The sequence below is a fragment of the Strix aluco genome, chromosome 7 (assembly GCF_031877795.1).
Source record: "Strix aluco isolate bStrAlu1 chromosome 7, bStrAlu1.hap1, whole genome shotgun sequence".
Lineage (NCBI taxonomy): Eukaryota > Metazoa > Chordata > Aves > Strigiformes > Strigidae > Strix > Strix aluco.
In genome coordinates, this window is record NC_133937.1 from 8853397 (window position 1) to 8869097 (window position 15701).

At 40.1% G+C, this 15701-nt stretch overlaps 1 protein-coding gene across 10 annotated transcripts in view; it reads left to right on the forward strand.

Moving 5' to 3' along the window:
- Positions 1-15701, forward strand: part of FAM13C (family with sequence similarity 13 member C) — a 57409-nt gene that overhangs the window by 38710 nt on the left and 2998 nt on the right. For 6 of the 10 annotated variants that reach the window (XM_074830401.1, XM_074830402.1, XM_074830396.1 and 3 more), the window contains 5 exons: positions 1179-1260; positions 3623-3834; positions 9431-9514; positions 12750-12845; positions 14088-14287. In XM_074830401.1, coding sequence (XP_074686502.1) covers positions 1179-1260; positions 3623-3834; positions 9431-9514; positions 12750-12845; positions 14088-14287 — 674 coding nt within the window. The remainder of the gene's footprint in view (positions 1-1178; positions 1261-3622; positions 3835-9430; positions 9515-12749; positions 12846-14087; positions 14288-15701) is intronic. The other 4 variants (XM_074830395.1, XM_074830403.1, XM_074830399.1 and 1 more) reach the window with 3 other exon arrangements.

Consider the following 15701-nt stretch of genomic DNA (forward strand, 5'->3'; position numbering starts at 1 on the left):
TGAATCAGTGAAACATAGCTGACACGCCTGTGAACCAGAATGATTCAAAAGATGAAAAGCTACTTATTTACTTGGTAGAAGTCATTTGCTTGGAAAATGTTGCTCTGCTGTGCAGATTCCTTCATTGAGGCAGACTCCTGTAAACCTCCAAAGCATGGGGCTCAGTAGAAGCTGATGGCAGAAATTAGAGGAATGGCGATTGGGATGTATTGCTGGTGGGGCGTTGATTGAGGTCAATGGTGTGCTCTGTGCAGTGTATGCAAGATCATTGCTCCCATCAAGCTAGTTTGTGTCGTGTGAATTGTGCAGTACAAACATGTCAAAACATCTGTGATGCTAAGGATGTGTACAATACGAAACAGGGAAATTTGTGATGTTTTATGATTACATTAAAATGAAAATTAAGTAAATTGTGTATTCCCTTTTAATCTCATCAATGGCTGCAAACATACATACATTTGTGAATTGTAGTGCCCTATGGTCATTATATGATTTTAGGAGTAAAATTTCATACCTAAACAGTCATCACACTGGGATGAGAAAAGAAATTATTTCAGAGGTTTAGTTTTGCAGAACTGTTTTGCCATTTTAAATATCTGAGTTTTGAAGATCCAGTGTAACTTGATTTTAAATTGGAGGCAATTTCTAAATGCAAAGAAAGAACCGATATACAAAGCTTTTGTTGTTTGTTGCTTTTGAAATCACTCTGTTCACAGGGTTTTTTTCAGTTGATTAATTAAGCAGTTCAGTTGAAATTTTTAAAGTGCTTTTTCCCAAGAAAGTCCCTGTCTGAGAGCAGTAAGGGCTTATCTCTGCAAGGGGCAGAGTACTTCGGTTACCATCCTGGAAATCACTTAGGAACTTGACTAGCATTAGGTATTTGATCAGTCCTTTTGAAGTCACTGAGATTACTTATCCAATTAGTCAGGGACTTAAATGTTTTTTTAGGATCCGAGCCAAAATACTCAGATCCATGTAGCACTGTGCCACAATGGGGAGAGGTAAGTTATGATAAATTAGTACCATGATCAAGCCAAATGCTCTGCATGACACTATGATATAGTGCAGTTGGAACTACGGACATTTTTAGCACACCGTGCGTGGATAGGTTTTTATATGTTTGATTGTATAACCATCAATTCCTTCTGGTTTATTCTTCCTTTTTTCTTTACATTCAGCCTTCACATGGTGACAAGACTTCCAATCCTGAAGTTCTGAAATGGATGAATGATTTGGCCAAAGGTCGTAAGCAGCTCAAAGGTACATAATAGCATGTCATTTCAAGTTATTGCTGAAGCTTTTGGAAGTACGAGTGTACCTGGAATATTTTAGAGTTAGTTTTATAACCTCAGTGCTCTGCTTATTTTTCACAGTGCATGGTAGTAAATCTCCCAATGACAATAAAGGTATTAGGTGATATGACTTACCTTGATTCCTGAAAGCAGGGATTAAGGTAAGCCAGTTCAATCCTCATAACAAGACCAAAAAGGGGAAGGGGAAAAAGAAATTGTCTCTCCCTCATCACTAAAAACCTTCATGCAAAAGGCAATGTCATTCTGAATATTTTTATGAGTGTCTGAAATACAGAATTGCAGAGTTAAAAGTGTCTTTGTAATAGTACAGATATAGGTGCAAAATGTTTCTTTAGGACTGAGGTTACACAACTCTAATGCTTTTATTTTTTTGATCTTTCCTTGATACTAGATTTGGTCTTGAGGGTCAAGTTTTGCCCTTGACTGTATGCATACCACTCCATTAACATCTGTGGATATATCACATGTTTGCCCTCAGGGAGAATGTAGCCAAGACTGATTGATTTTTTTTTTTAAAGGCTATTTATAATTTATCTAAATCTTCTTTTCCCCCTTTATAAATGTATTCTCAATACTAATTAAATTGTAGTATTATCTTTCATCTCTGTTTTGGATATAGTTAAGAATGTAGATATAGAGGGTGTGATTGTGGTAAATAAAGAACTAGAAACTCATCTTTCAGTGAATTTCTTCTGGAAAGTTCTTCCTTAAATACTATGCTGCATGATTACTAGATTTTTTTTTTTTTTTCCCTTGAACTTTGTGTTACAAATCCAGGAAGGGCAAATGAGAGGAAATGGCCAAACTACATAGTTAATTTTCTGAAAATTATCTCTCTCAACCATTGGATTCAGCCATTTCTTCAGCTAGCCAGGGCATCTAGCTTTCATAGATCAGCCTCACCTTCACATCCAAAATGCCTTGATTCTGTGAACACTCTTGATTTTATTATCCTGAATAATGACACTGCTTTTAAGTGAAGCAAGATTCATGAGGCTCATGAGACAGGTGCGATAGAAATGGAAAAACACTCAAACGCTTGTAGGTCCTTCAAGTTTGTAAGGCTCGTCCATCCTTCCTAGCTCTATGAGTTTACTAAAAATTACTATTTTTCCCTACAAACCTGGCCTGTATCCTCAGACTGTCACAGCTAAAAAAAATGTTACTGTTTCTGCATGGATTTCAATAAATTTAACACATTTGGAGCCATCAATCTCTTACCTTGCCCAGGGTCCTTCACCAGACAGGGGTATGCTAGGAACATAGCCTGGTTTTATGGGAGCTCGTTCAGACCTTAATTCAATTTCCTTGTTGCTCTGTGCTGGTTCCTAGAGCTCCAGGGTCTTTGGCTTAGTGTCAAGCTAATATACTTACATACTTTAGTGCATCCAGGCAGGCTGCTGAGTGGGAAGCTAGGACACACTCTAACCCATATGTCTTCTGCTGAGGGAAGTGGCTGATCCTCCTTGTGAGGAGCCTGGTTGGGATGGCAATGCAGCCTCTGGAAGGGAGGGTTACGCTTTAAATTGCACTAGAGAAGAGCAGGGTTGGTTATGCAGACCTGGTGTACGTGGCTCCAGCAGCCTGGCACCTGGCATGGCAGGCTCTGGAGCACAGCTTAGCCTCCCCGGCCCTTCTCAGGGGAGGGCCTTCGCTCTCCTCCCCACCTGCACAGCAGCACAGGAGGGCAGGTGAGCACGGCTGGGGTGAGAGTGGGGCATGTGGCTGAAGAGACACTGCCTCTCATCCAGGAAGGTATCTGTGAAGGAGTACATCCTTAGAGAGCAATCCTCACAGCAGGCTTGGGCATGTTCTTACTTGACCAGACATCAAATCAATTGAGAGTGCATGGGTTTCGTGAGAGAAGGGGGAGAGAGGGAGCTCTGCTTCCATATCCTCCCCCCTCCCCCGCAACCTCCCACAAATATTCTCAAGTGCTGTTTGTCATTTTAAGCCCCTTTCCTAAGATCACTCCCACTGAAATTCTGCACTACCCAGACCCCACTCTTTAACCCAGTGCCTCTTCAGTCCTCACCTTTTGTGTCAAAGATGGCCTTGGAGGAAAAAGAGAAGTACCTATGTACTATAAGTTCCACTGGCTTGGACACATCTCATCCCCTTGGATTTCGCTTTAACCAGGTAAAAGATGTTACATGTTGAAGTGAAGCAGGGTTACTTTCCTACACAACTGTGGTATGATAATAATTGTATGCAAGACATAGGGATGATTTTTTTCTCTTGTAGCGTCAGAGGAAACTTCTTTGTAAATATTTCTAATCTTTTTAGTTATCAAATAATTTGCCTTTCAGAGCTGAAACTCAGAATGTCGGAAGAGCAAAACTGTACCTCTAGAGCACCCCAAAGAAATGATCATTGTGAAAGCACTGGGACCTCTAAAGAGGCTGGGACACAGGAGGCCACAAGCATGGAACCAGCACCCTCAGTAGAAGAAACCATGGATAGTGTATTGAGACGATTAAAGGAGAAAAGACAACACTTTAACCTTCCTGAGACTATTAAGGTATTTAACTAGTATGGCTGTTTCTTTCAGAACTTTATCATTTGAGGCAGATATTAATTAGCGTGCAGCTGTCTCAGGGTATGCTGGTGTGTGTGCATCCTGTGTCTTCTGGCACTGCAGTGCATTTTCTCTCTAAAAAGATGAGAGCTGTGAGGTGGTATCGACAGCAAGTGCGTATTCCAGTGTATTGAAGATGGTGACAGCAAAAGCAATCCTATCTTGAGTCCACAGAAACTGTGTCACTTAAAACGTCCCTGAAGTTATTTTGACAATGAAGGTCCCCTCTCACCTGAGAAATCCCAAAAGCCTCTGCCCAGTCGATAGCACTTCACTAAGATCACACAGACAGCACAACCATCCAGACTGCTTTGTCCTTCTGATCTTGTACGTTTACTTGTCCTGATACTGCCTCTGCACTTCCACGTTCTCAATTACTCTTCTAAATGTAGGAGCAATATTCCATGAAACATGCTTGCTTGGCTGGGCAATCTATTTTTGTTTTTAAACTAGTACATATTTTAAAATTCTGCTGTACCTTCACACTACTGACACATTATAGGGTCTGTCTAGAGCTGTTCTGCAATACATGTTGCCCATAAAAATATGGGGGTTTTTGGCTATTTTTGCTGTCAAGTGATTGCTATTCCTGATGCTATACAGCCAAACAAGACAATAAATTCTGTCCTCAAAGGTACCTAACAGTAACATTTAGACTGTGGCTGATGAATGAAAAAGGGAAGGGGGTGAGGGAGACAAGGAGGAGTGAGAACTAAATTCTAAACTGTGCAAGAACTGAGAAATGATTCTGGGTGGATTTCAATGGCAGAAAGTATCCAGCAGAGATAATTTTTATTTTTTTTTGTTTTGCTTTGCTTCTATTCTTGTTTCTTAAACAACTAGTTACTGTATAAAAACCAGAACTGTGCATAATGATTCCATGCTTCTGAGATCTTGAGCTCTGCATACATGACTGATTTTTTAATTGTTTCTTTTTATAAACTACTTTTTCAAAACATGAAATGGAAAAAGTGTTTCATAACCATAACTCCTTTGTGAGAAAACAAAAGATGACAACAAAACCATGCTGTTCTGTATATAATCCTAAAATCCCAACAGTGCAGACCGTATGATAATATTTTCAGTTGTTAAATGTTTTTTATTATGCAAGGAGTGAGATCAGATGACACCAAAACAGATGTCAGTGAGGAAATCCTGTCCAGAAAAACTCTCTTATAAGAGTAAGTTGGGTATGTGTCTCTGCCCCACTCATTTTTTGATTAATTGGACGACTTCTGATTTTCCAAGAGACCCTCCTGAATCTGTGCAATGGCAGTGCTGGTTTGAAATATTCTCAGACAGAACTCTATAATGTAAATTAAATGTTTGCAGAAGTTAATATTTTCAAAGTTTTTTAAAAAAATCTTATTTATTTTCTTCTAGTATTCTTGTGAGAACTTGTGTTGAGAGAACTATCTGTTAGCAAAGCTGTTTGATAATAGTTACATGAAACTGCTATGGAACAGAGGCTTGAAAAGGAATAATATGAAGTCAAATTGATCTATTTCAAAATTACATATTTTAGTGGGCCCTTAAGTATAACACTGAAAATGATTGGGTTTTGATTATGAGTCATCCTGGACATTTGGGGGAGAATGAGGTTTATAGCACTGATGATGTGAAGTGAATCAAGGATGTCTTCTGGTTACAGGAAAGATCAGAGGCTTCCTTTCAGCTACATGCAACTTTGGTGTTACTGTAGATATTTTTTATGTGCAATGTTTTATTTTGTATATAACATTTAGATTCTGTACTAGAATCTGAACTAGATTAATAGCAAACTGATAGCAGCTAAATGTTTCTTTTTTCAAGATGTAGTTATTTTGGGCAACGTTTCCATAAAAGCCTGCTCAGTTCTCACCTGAAGTTCAACTGTGGAAAGTCTCTAAGGCCCTGTTGAAAAACAAATGAGAGAATGTGTGTCCTTAACAGAGGTGTAGAGTAAAATCCTGAACCACCCAGTATGTCTAAAGAGGACAAACCACAAGATCTGAATATGAAACAGCAGGACAAAACACCCCTCCTGCAAAAACACCTGTGTGTAAAGTTATTGAATAAGAAGATGTAGAGAAAATTGGGATTGGCTTGTGAATGAATCAGTAACCCAAAAAGGGATGGCCACCTGTTACTCTTTGTGTCACTAGCTCCTTGTGCTGGGAGCTGGTGATTTATTTAACAGTTCACCTAATTTTTAGTAAAAGGCTTCAGAAAAAAAAGATTAAGATCGTGAAAGTAGGAGTTCAGGAGCCAAAAGGCAAGTAGACATAATTTTAATCATATCACTCAAAAAAACTCCCAAATCCCAAAAATGCAAATCCAAAACCCAACTCCTGACTTTTAAGCCAATCTGAATGTTTAATGTCCGGGGATGTAGTTGCTGCCTCAGCCACGTGGAGGAGGAGCAGCAGCCCTGGGGCCTTCAGCTGTGGTTCGCCAACGCTGCGGGGCTGCAGTCAGACTTGGCCTGACCTCCAGCTGAAGTAAACTGGCATTGTTCTATGGATGTGTCGTCACTTGCTGCCTTTAATTTTTTTCTTACGATTTTTGTGTTAAATGCTGCTTTGTAATACGCCACCGCACATGCCCACGTGGCAGACTTAGACTGGGAACCCAGACTCAGTGCCCGCATGGACACAAAGTGCTGCCTCTGAGAGTGAGAGGCCTCCGCCAGGCCCAGTCCTCGCTATCATACTGTCTCTCCTCAGAATTTGTATTTTCTGCCTGGAAAAGCAACAGCGAGCTTAAAAGAGATAAGCATTCAAGGAACTGACTAGTGAGGAAGACATCTGTATTACAATATTCTGTGTGCCTTCGTCCCAAGTTATGCAAACCAAACTGCTACCTTAGCTTTACGTGTAGTCTCCTTTTTCTTTCTTTATATGCAAAATGCAACTTTTGCCTTATGCTTATGCAAATGTTTGAACATTTGCAGTCTGTCCCCCAAGGCTTTTCTCAGACTGGTTCCCTTTGTGTGTATCTGTCCTCTCATTATTGACATGCTTCAGTTCATCTTTTCCTTGGCAATGAAGCAGAGTTTTTATTTAATTAGCATTGAATTTCATGCTCCTGTATGCAGCCTACAGTCCTAAGATGTCTCAGACAATTCTATAGTTTGTGATTCCACGTGCCTTCTCTGATTTTGAAATTATCACCCACTTCAAACTTAGCTGAATGCAAACCTGTCTTGAGACTGCTAATAAAATGAGCTAATGAAATAGGCCCAAATGTTAAACCCTCTTGAGATCGTTTCTCGTGTGTAAAATCAATATTAATGATCACCCTCTGTTTCCTCCTAACCATTCAGCTGCTCCAGGCTTAATAGTTTTTGAGAGAATTAACCTTGTATTAATTGTAGAACTAGCAATAAATAAACAAATTAGCTTCTTTATAATACCTCTGCATTCTAGTTAGCAGCTTTTCTCTTAATGTGAATGATAGATAATTTTGGAGTGATTAACTCAGGCAGACCTTTAAGGCGTGATTAGTGGTTCTGCACTGTTTTTGCATTTGGGCAGCAAACAAAAACGGTTTTGCTCCTGCTGAATAGCAAGGCACTCTGATATTAGAAGACCAATACTTCTTCAGGGCTTGATATATTTTTAAAAAAGTAGAGGCTAATTAATAAAAATACTTCTCCAAGTTGCAAATAAAAAAACCTAGTCATTGACTTTCTGCAGAAAGGCACCCCGGCCCTCTGCCCCCCAACTCCATCGTTCTTCACATTACTTCATTGTGTGGGATGAGCTCTCCTCCAAACCGCAGAATGCTTGGCCCTAATTCATACAGATCTGTCGTGATCTGGCAGAGACTGAGGAAAATGGCGGTAGCTTCACATGCTCCTTGCTATTCCCACCCAGATGAAAATATGCAAGTGTCAGGAGCAGATCTTCTTGGGAAGAGGGTGAGAGGAAGAGAGAAATACCCGTTAAATTGTGCGCTCCCTGCAGCAGACACCTATACATATACTGGTACATCACCAAGACTGACAAATTGCATTGTTGAAAAATCAACATTCTTATTTCTGGTAGCAGTGAGTCACATGGTGATTTCTGAACAGAAATAAACTGCTAGTGTCAGGTGTTCAGCCCAGAAGAGCAAGGACTGTGTGACTGAGGAAGAAAGCCCACCTCCATGCCCATCGTCACTGAAGGGCCTTCACTTTCTGCAGCTTCCCCACAGCGGTTCTACAGATGCATACTGTCCAGCCGTAACTTCCTGCTCGCTGATCAGATTATTTTTCCATTTCATTTTAGAGAGCGCACCTTTTTCTAGTATGCTCAGCATTTATGAGGTGTTCACCATAGTATCACCATGATTGGATATTTAGCAATTTCATTGTGAAGCTATCATTCCATTCCATAAATGGGTTGTGTTTGCATAGCTGAAGCTTTCTGTTCTTCATCCCTTACCAGCCAAGGAAAATCTATTTCATTTTCTTGATGAATAATTAAAAAGTTGAAGAATGTCATCTCTGCATTTTTGCAAGTTTCTGAGTATTTTGTCTAGAATGGTGGTTGTTTTCATTTGTCACAGCTGAATCATAATATATAATGGAGAATGCTAGCTGTAATTTATGAACTGATCTGGCAAATAGAAGTTAATAGATCTCCTTAATCTTGTCCTAGCACAGATGAGAAAAATATTTGTTACAACAATTATTCATAAATGTTACCTAAACATTCCAAAATGTTCTGAGAAAGTACTGCACTGATATCTGTGGGACCTCAAGGCCAAGACCTTCGACTCATACGCTGCAGTTGTCTTTTGTGAGCCCACCTTGCCAAAACCCAACCGATGAGATATATCTCATGTGCCTGCAGTTTGCCAGAGATATTCAAGCAAAAACCCCTGCTTGTTTAGACTTTCTGTCAACCGGTATTCCCAGAAAAAATTTTCAGGTGCAGGCTCTGATCGAGCAACACACGAAGATTCTTGCCTTATTGACCAAGACCATAGGTTGTACCCTTGGAAACTTTCCAGATAAGGATGCGGTGTTCTGTCAATAGCCTGATACCACTTCCTACTTTAAGCTTGTTAAATTGCTTTTGTAGAATAATAATTTTGAAAGAAACCAAGGCAATAAAGTATTAGATGTTTACATAATGACAGTTAAGAAAAATAAGATTCCAGCCTTTCAGTACATTTTAATTCATGCATCTTTCTCCAGAAGAAGGAGCACAAGTTCAGGCCCCAAAGACTCCACTTTGGCCAGACAAAGTAAATACAGGGTATTTTCCACAGGTAAAGGCCTAACCTAGAGCCTACTCTAATCAGTAGAAGTGTCTCCGTAGCTCTCATCAGCTTTGCATTAGGCCTTGAGAGGTTAAGATGTACTTTGATTCATTTAAAACTTCAGTCATGTAGATTTGGACTCTGTTCTTGCTAAGTTAATGCCAAGTCCCCATTGACCTCAGTGTGGACAGAAACAGAATTCATTATTAATGTTTATCTGAGGAGAATAGATTATTAAACAGATATGTACCTGTACCCTTGTCATGAAATCCTGACTCATAATCTTATAAATAACTTTTTTAAATAGGATATGACAAAAAAGCAAATGGCTTTGGAAAAAATCAATCTTCAGAAATGTCTACTATATTTTGAGAGTATTCATGGACAACCTGTAAGTATACCATGGAAAGATAGGTAAATTAAAAATTGTCATCTAACTTCTCTAACAAATATTTTTGGACTCATATATTAAATACATTTAGATGAATTTTACATGATTAATGTAATTTTAGTTATTTCAAACTAATCTTCAGGTTTAAATGTTAGTGCCTGATACTGATGAATTTGGTTTCTATTTTAAAAAAAAAAACCCACGCAAATTTCTAGTGGCCCTGTATCTCTCTTCGTGATTGGAAGCTGCAGGTTTTGATGATAAAGGTGGAGGATTATATCTCCACAGCAGACTTGGCTCATGCATACTGTAGCTCTGCTATGACGTATGAAAGGTTAGAATGCTTAGCTGAGAAAGGTTTATAGGGCATTATCTGAGACATGGACTACAAAGATGACATGACCTGTCACCTGTGTTTTCTTTTATCTCACAGCAGGACTTAAAACTATTAATTAAAATCCTTTCAAGGGACTTCATTGCTGAATGTAGGTACAAAACAAAAAATTGCCACCATTGGTGAGATGACGATTAGAGAATTTGTCTATACACAGCTGAGGAATTTCTGTTGGATGTCTATGTCTGTATCCTTGTGACCATCTCTTTCTGACTAGTAATTGTTGTGGAGGAAAAGGGGAGTGGCACCAGCATGTGTCCAAAAATATGCCAGCTGTTAAAATCATTGTGATCTCAATCTGATCTCTCTGCATCTTGGATAAAATCATTTTTGTCCCATCTTCTTTGGGCTTGGAATGAGAGCTGAGGGATGGAGAAAATATATAGGAAGGGTATGAAGAAATTATATTTCCTAAGGAAAAGAACAAAAAAGAAATTGAGTTATTAGTGCTATACAGAGGGAAAAGAGACTTGAAGATTCAACGATAGAAAAGAGAATAATAGGGTATGCTTTGTAGCATGGGGTTCAGAAAGGGTGTTTCTTCTCAAGGTTGAAGCAGCACTATAACCAGCTAAGCAAGAAGATGCTAACTGCATAAGGAAAGAGGTGATCAGTGATACTAAGCTGCCACAAGGGAATCCTAGGTCTGACAAACAGCTCTGACTTAAGGTCACAGAAAGCTCAGGGACAGTCAAGAATTTAAAGCACGGAAATGGAAGTTAGGGAACATAATCTTTTGTTGTTGAAAATAAACAAGCAGTCTGGAGACATTCCACGCAGTCTTTGCATACTTAAATAATCATGTCTCTTAGAGAAGCAAATTTTAATCTTTGTATCTATATCTATGTATTTTCCTGAGGGAAAGGGGTGCAGAATCTGCATGCACCCTGGGCACCAAGAACAGCTGGAGAGCGAGGCCAGCGAGGCCCAAGCTCAGTGGCAAGCACAGGCCCTGTGCCCCCTTCAGGGCTGGAGGGGCCCTGGGAAGAGAGATCCTCTGGGGAAGCTCACGCAGTTTGTAAAAGCCGGGGGGTGATGGCTTGGAGAAGGCAAATCAGTGACCGCGCAGGCAGAGGCACACTGGAGACATTAGCTAACAAAACAGGTGCCTCTCTGCTGTCAAAGAGGTGTTCCAGTGCAGAAAATGGATGTTCAGAACACTTGAATGTTGATTGCTGAAGCCTCAAGATTCCCTACTTTTGATGTTTGAACTGAGCAACCCATGACATGCCCTGTCATTTAACAAATATCACACCATAGCATTTTCGAAAGGTTAAGCTGAATGAAGTGTACTGAGATTCCAAGAAAATAATCAGGAATTTAGCCTATTATGAAAAAACATTGGTGGTTTCTTGTGTTGTGGGTTTTTTGGTGTTTTTTTTTAAAGCAAATAGCAAAATTCAGTCCTAGACAATGTCACAGTTGTTGTAGAAATCTCCTTTGGGAGTACAAAGAGAGAAACCATCAGAAAAAATTATTAAATTGCTGCATATTCAGAGTATTATGACTACAGCAGCCTTGAAACCCAGCGGAGAGTGCTGGTGACGATGTTTGCCAGGCTGATGTACAGTATGGATGAGCGCCAGCTTTACCCAGACTCACCTGAGCAAAGTCAGACAGAGAGGGCACAGACTAGGTTTAAAACAAAAAAATTATCTATTCTGGCCTGTTGGCATTTCCTGGGGCTCCAATGTGTTACAGTCAAATGGAACAGGAAGACTGGGGAAGAGGAGTAGGTGGGACAGGCAAGCCCTGGCATTCTGCCGTGAGGCATGCCTCTGGAAACAGTCCCCAACTACTCCGTCAGCAGACACATGTGGTACCATCAACCTGCATCTGTCTACTGTCACCCTGACTCCTGCTGACCAGGTATTTGCCCGTTTCTGAGCAACTCTGGAGTACTGTCCACACCATCAGCCAGTCTGTGTCTCTTCACGCCCCAGCGTGTGTAGCTGGGCTTCAACGCAGTAGCGCAGCTGCAGTGCCAAAGGACAGTGACATGGTACCTGGGGGATGCTGCCAGGCATGGGAGTGGAGGAGTAGAGGCTGATGGTGGACTGGTTTTCAAATGACCCTGTTTTGACTTTTAATCACTGAGGAACATGTTTTCTCTTTTGGTTTTTTGTTTTTTTTTGTTTTTTTTGTTTTTCTTGTGGGATCTGCTCTTTTTTCCCTGAGTACAGTAAGGCAGTCTACTGCACAGCTAGTTTCCATAAGGTTTATTTTTGTATTTACAAATATCTGTGGCTGGATCAGGCTCTTAATACCTGATCTAAAATAATATTCTCCTCCAAATCAATGCTCCTAGTGCTCATAAAAGAGCAAGAGCAAACTAAATGAACAGACGGTTAATCCCAGTGGTGGAAGGCAGTTCCAGCGGGGGATGCACGCAGCAGGTCTGCACGGAGCCAGCTCACTCACTGAGGCTCCAAAGCTGTATTCTCAGCGCTCTCCACCCCTCTGGGCCGCTGAGGATATTGTCCCAGGCAGACCGTCGCATTATTGTAGGTGCCTGTTGCCATTATTACAGTTAAGTGAGATATCAATGCGATGCACAGTAGCAGCATACCTTCCATTAACTCTTACAACTCTACTGGCATCTTCAGATGTGGCTCAAGGAGGTGAGGAATCCTCACTGGTTATTTTCCATTAGAAACTAGATTGCCATTTCCTTATTGTATGGATTCAACTACAGTTCCCATGGAATATCCATGGAAGCAAAATACACATGAGGTCATATTCTTCTAATAGGTTTCTCAGCTTTACAGGAGCAAATGAGAACTTTATTTTTTTTTAATTTTTAATTTTGGAGGAGTATATTTTGTTATGATTTCTCTTTAGGTAACTAAGCAAGAAAAGAGTCTCATGAAACCTCTTTACGACAGATACAGAATTCTCAAGAAACTTCTTGCAACTCCATCTCTGATCACAACAATTGTAAGTTGGAAAGAATTCGTATCCATTGTCAAGAAAATATACTAAATGTTGTGTTTGATTTGGACTGGTACATCAGTTTGACAGCAACAGAACCACTATTTGAAGAATCTGCTCAGTGGTTAATACAGGATGCTGATATTTCAAATGGAGCAAATGCTCCCTAAAATCCTAAGTGTCGCAGAGGTTGCAATGTATGGCAGCAGTTTCTGAGGCAATCACCTCAAATGACCGGGTAAGAGATCAAAGGCTGGCATTAGTTCTCTATTATGGCTAACACACGTAACACAGAACGAGCCTTCTCTCTCTCTCCATGAAGCACTATGTTGTCACTGTATCTGTCTTCTATATTTTATTGACAGTGCTTTTATCAATCATGTAGCACATAAATATAGTTTCTAGTACTTTAATAATATATCAACGTAATAGTCTCGCTTACTGTATATCAATTACTGGTCTCACTGTGAGTAGAGGTAGTGGAATCTGGCTATCTGGAAGTTAATTAACCTGTCTCTATCAAAAATACTAATCTAATAGTAATTGGGGATGGGTTGATTTTAAAAACTATGTAATATTGCCTTGTTAGATGACAGTGGAGCTTTAGATTTCTTTGAAAAATCCTAGTGTAAATCTTTGTACACATGGACATGGATATTTTATTTAAAGATTTAACTGAAGTTCTCTTATTACTTCTTAGGAGTTTTTATGGTTAGACCTTAGTTTCAAAAGTTCAACTTTTCATGAGGGTGAAAGGAACATGAGGAACAGAACGACATCCCTCTATGTTGGTAGTTAACATTTGTAGCTATAAAACCGTGGAATTGCTACCTCCAATTCTTGTTACAGTCAGAACTTCTGGACATAATACAAATAGATGGTACATAAGAGGAGTACAAGTTCCAGGAAGACTGCGCTGCTTACACAAATGCAGAATGTTCTTTACATCTTTGCTACTTATAAAGGCTTTTGAGTAAACAGAAGGAAATTGCTGGCTGGAGATACTCAGAAGCAGGGCCAACTTCTGTCCGCTTCAGTCACGGTGGACAATACACAGGAACTCAGTGAGCCCCACGAGAGGTCTCATGAACAATCTCACGTAAACCTGGGTAAAGCTTTCAATATGTGTAATCTATTTCAATGAATACATCCAGGAAGTTAGATCCTAATTCTTTATGTTTGTCATCCCATTAATTGTTAGTATTGTAATGTAAACAACTCATTTAATAACGCTTTACATTTTACAAGCAGGAGGAGGAAGACTCAGATGAAGACCATTCTCAAAGTAGCCATGAGTTATCATCTGGCCCAATATCTTGCCTCCCTGTTGATGAGCACCTGTGTTACTCTCAGGCGGAGAGTGAGCCTGCATATGTTTCACCTCTGGATGAAAAAAAAGTTTTCAGGCAAACAGCCTTGTCAATGTCCAATTTACATGAGGCAACAATGTAAGTTCTGTCTTTTTTTATTCTTGAATGTTTTAAAATATTTCATGTAGACTTTGTAAATGAAGCATGACCCATACTTACTGCATATCAATATTCTTTGCCAAAGGAGTGATTCAATGTTTTCTTTTGGGAGAAAAGAGGCAGAGGATAGTTGTTGCTCGGGCAGCATACCTGTGGTTCGAGCTATTGATTCAAACAACTTTGTGCCAAGGCCATGAAGAGAAAGGTGGGGGAATGTAAGCAGACAGGAGAAATAACTACATATACAGAGTGGTAGATATGACGTAATGACATAGCAAAGATACATGGACCTACCTATAATTTCTGCAAAATTTTTAGATACCTAACTACTTACATTATTACAAAGCAGTCATAAAACAAAGCACAGTTCGGCCAAGCAGGGTAGTCTGCTCCTCTGTGTGTGCGTGCTGGGAGTGACTGTGAGTGATGTAAAACTGCCAGACACATGAGGCATATGAACAGCACCAGGTGACTGAGTGAAGGAGCACACAATACATGGGAGGCCGCTGAATGCCTGTATACTCAATTTCTTGCTTGCATAGGAATACTCATTAGTGCCTGGATGCCCAGAGAACTTAGCCACCCCCCTCCTACACTCTGTTATAAAACCAAAATAAGGTCGCCCTCCTCATTTGTAGTTAAGAATTTCAGGCTGCATGAGACAACAAATCTCAAGATGCACATGGGCTGTCATCACGCAACCCTGAAACCTCGCGAAGAGAATGCCTTCCAGGAACAGATGTGTTCTCATAGCTTATGGGATGGTAGTTTTTTCCTGTGGTTTGACCGACTGGGAGCATTAAAGATGCATAACTGAAATGGACTAGGTCTACCAAAACTGAGACTCAAAAAAATGTCTTGGCTTTCTATGTAACTCAATGATGTATGCAATAATTTGGTCACAAATGCTGTGAAGATATTTCTGTGCATTTTTGTTATTATGGAAAAAAAAGTACTGTCTACATATGTCATAATGGAATTCTTTCTCTGCTTAAAAACCTTATTCTCCAAATACCAGCTAAAACATGGCCTCTAAAAATGCTGATTCTGGGTACCACTAGCATTTCCACTGCATCACAGTAATGGTTGGTAACAGCTGCCTTTAGGAGTAGGGCTTGGATGTTGACTTTATTTATTCAGCCAAGGAGATGCAAAGCATTTCCTGTGAGATGTGGAGCCCTGCCAACTCCATTAATTCCACACAGAATTAAGACCACTAGCAAGACTCAATCCTGAAAGCTTTTCCTCCATGTGGCCCACAGAGTCTCTGCCTTCACTTTATTAGCAGGGTGAGAATACTAGTAAAAGGGAAGGAGCACAACTGTTCATTGCGTGTGATGGTGCAGCCAGTTATATCCATAGCTGGAGGGATGTGGTGGAATGTCTTGGGGCA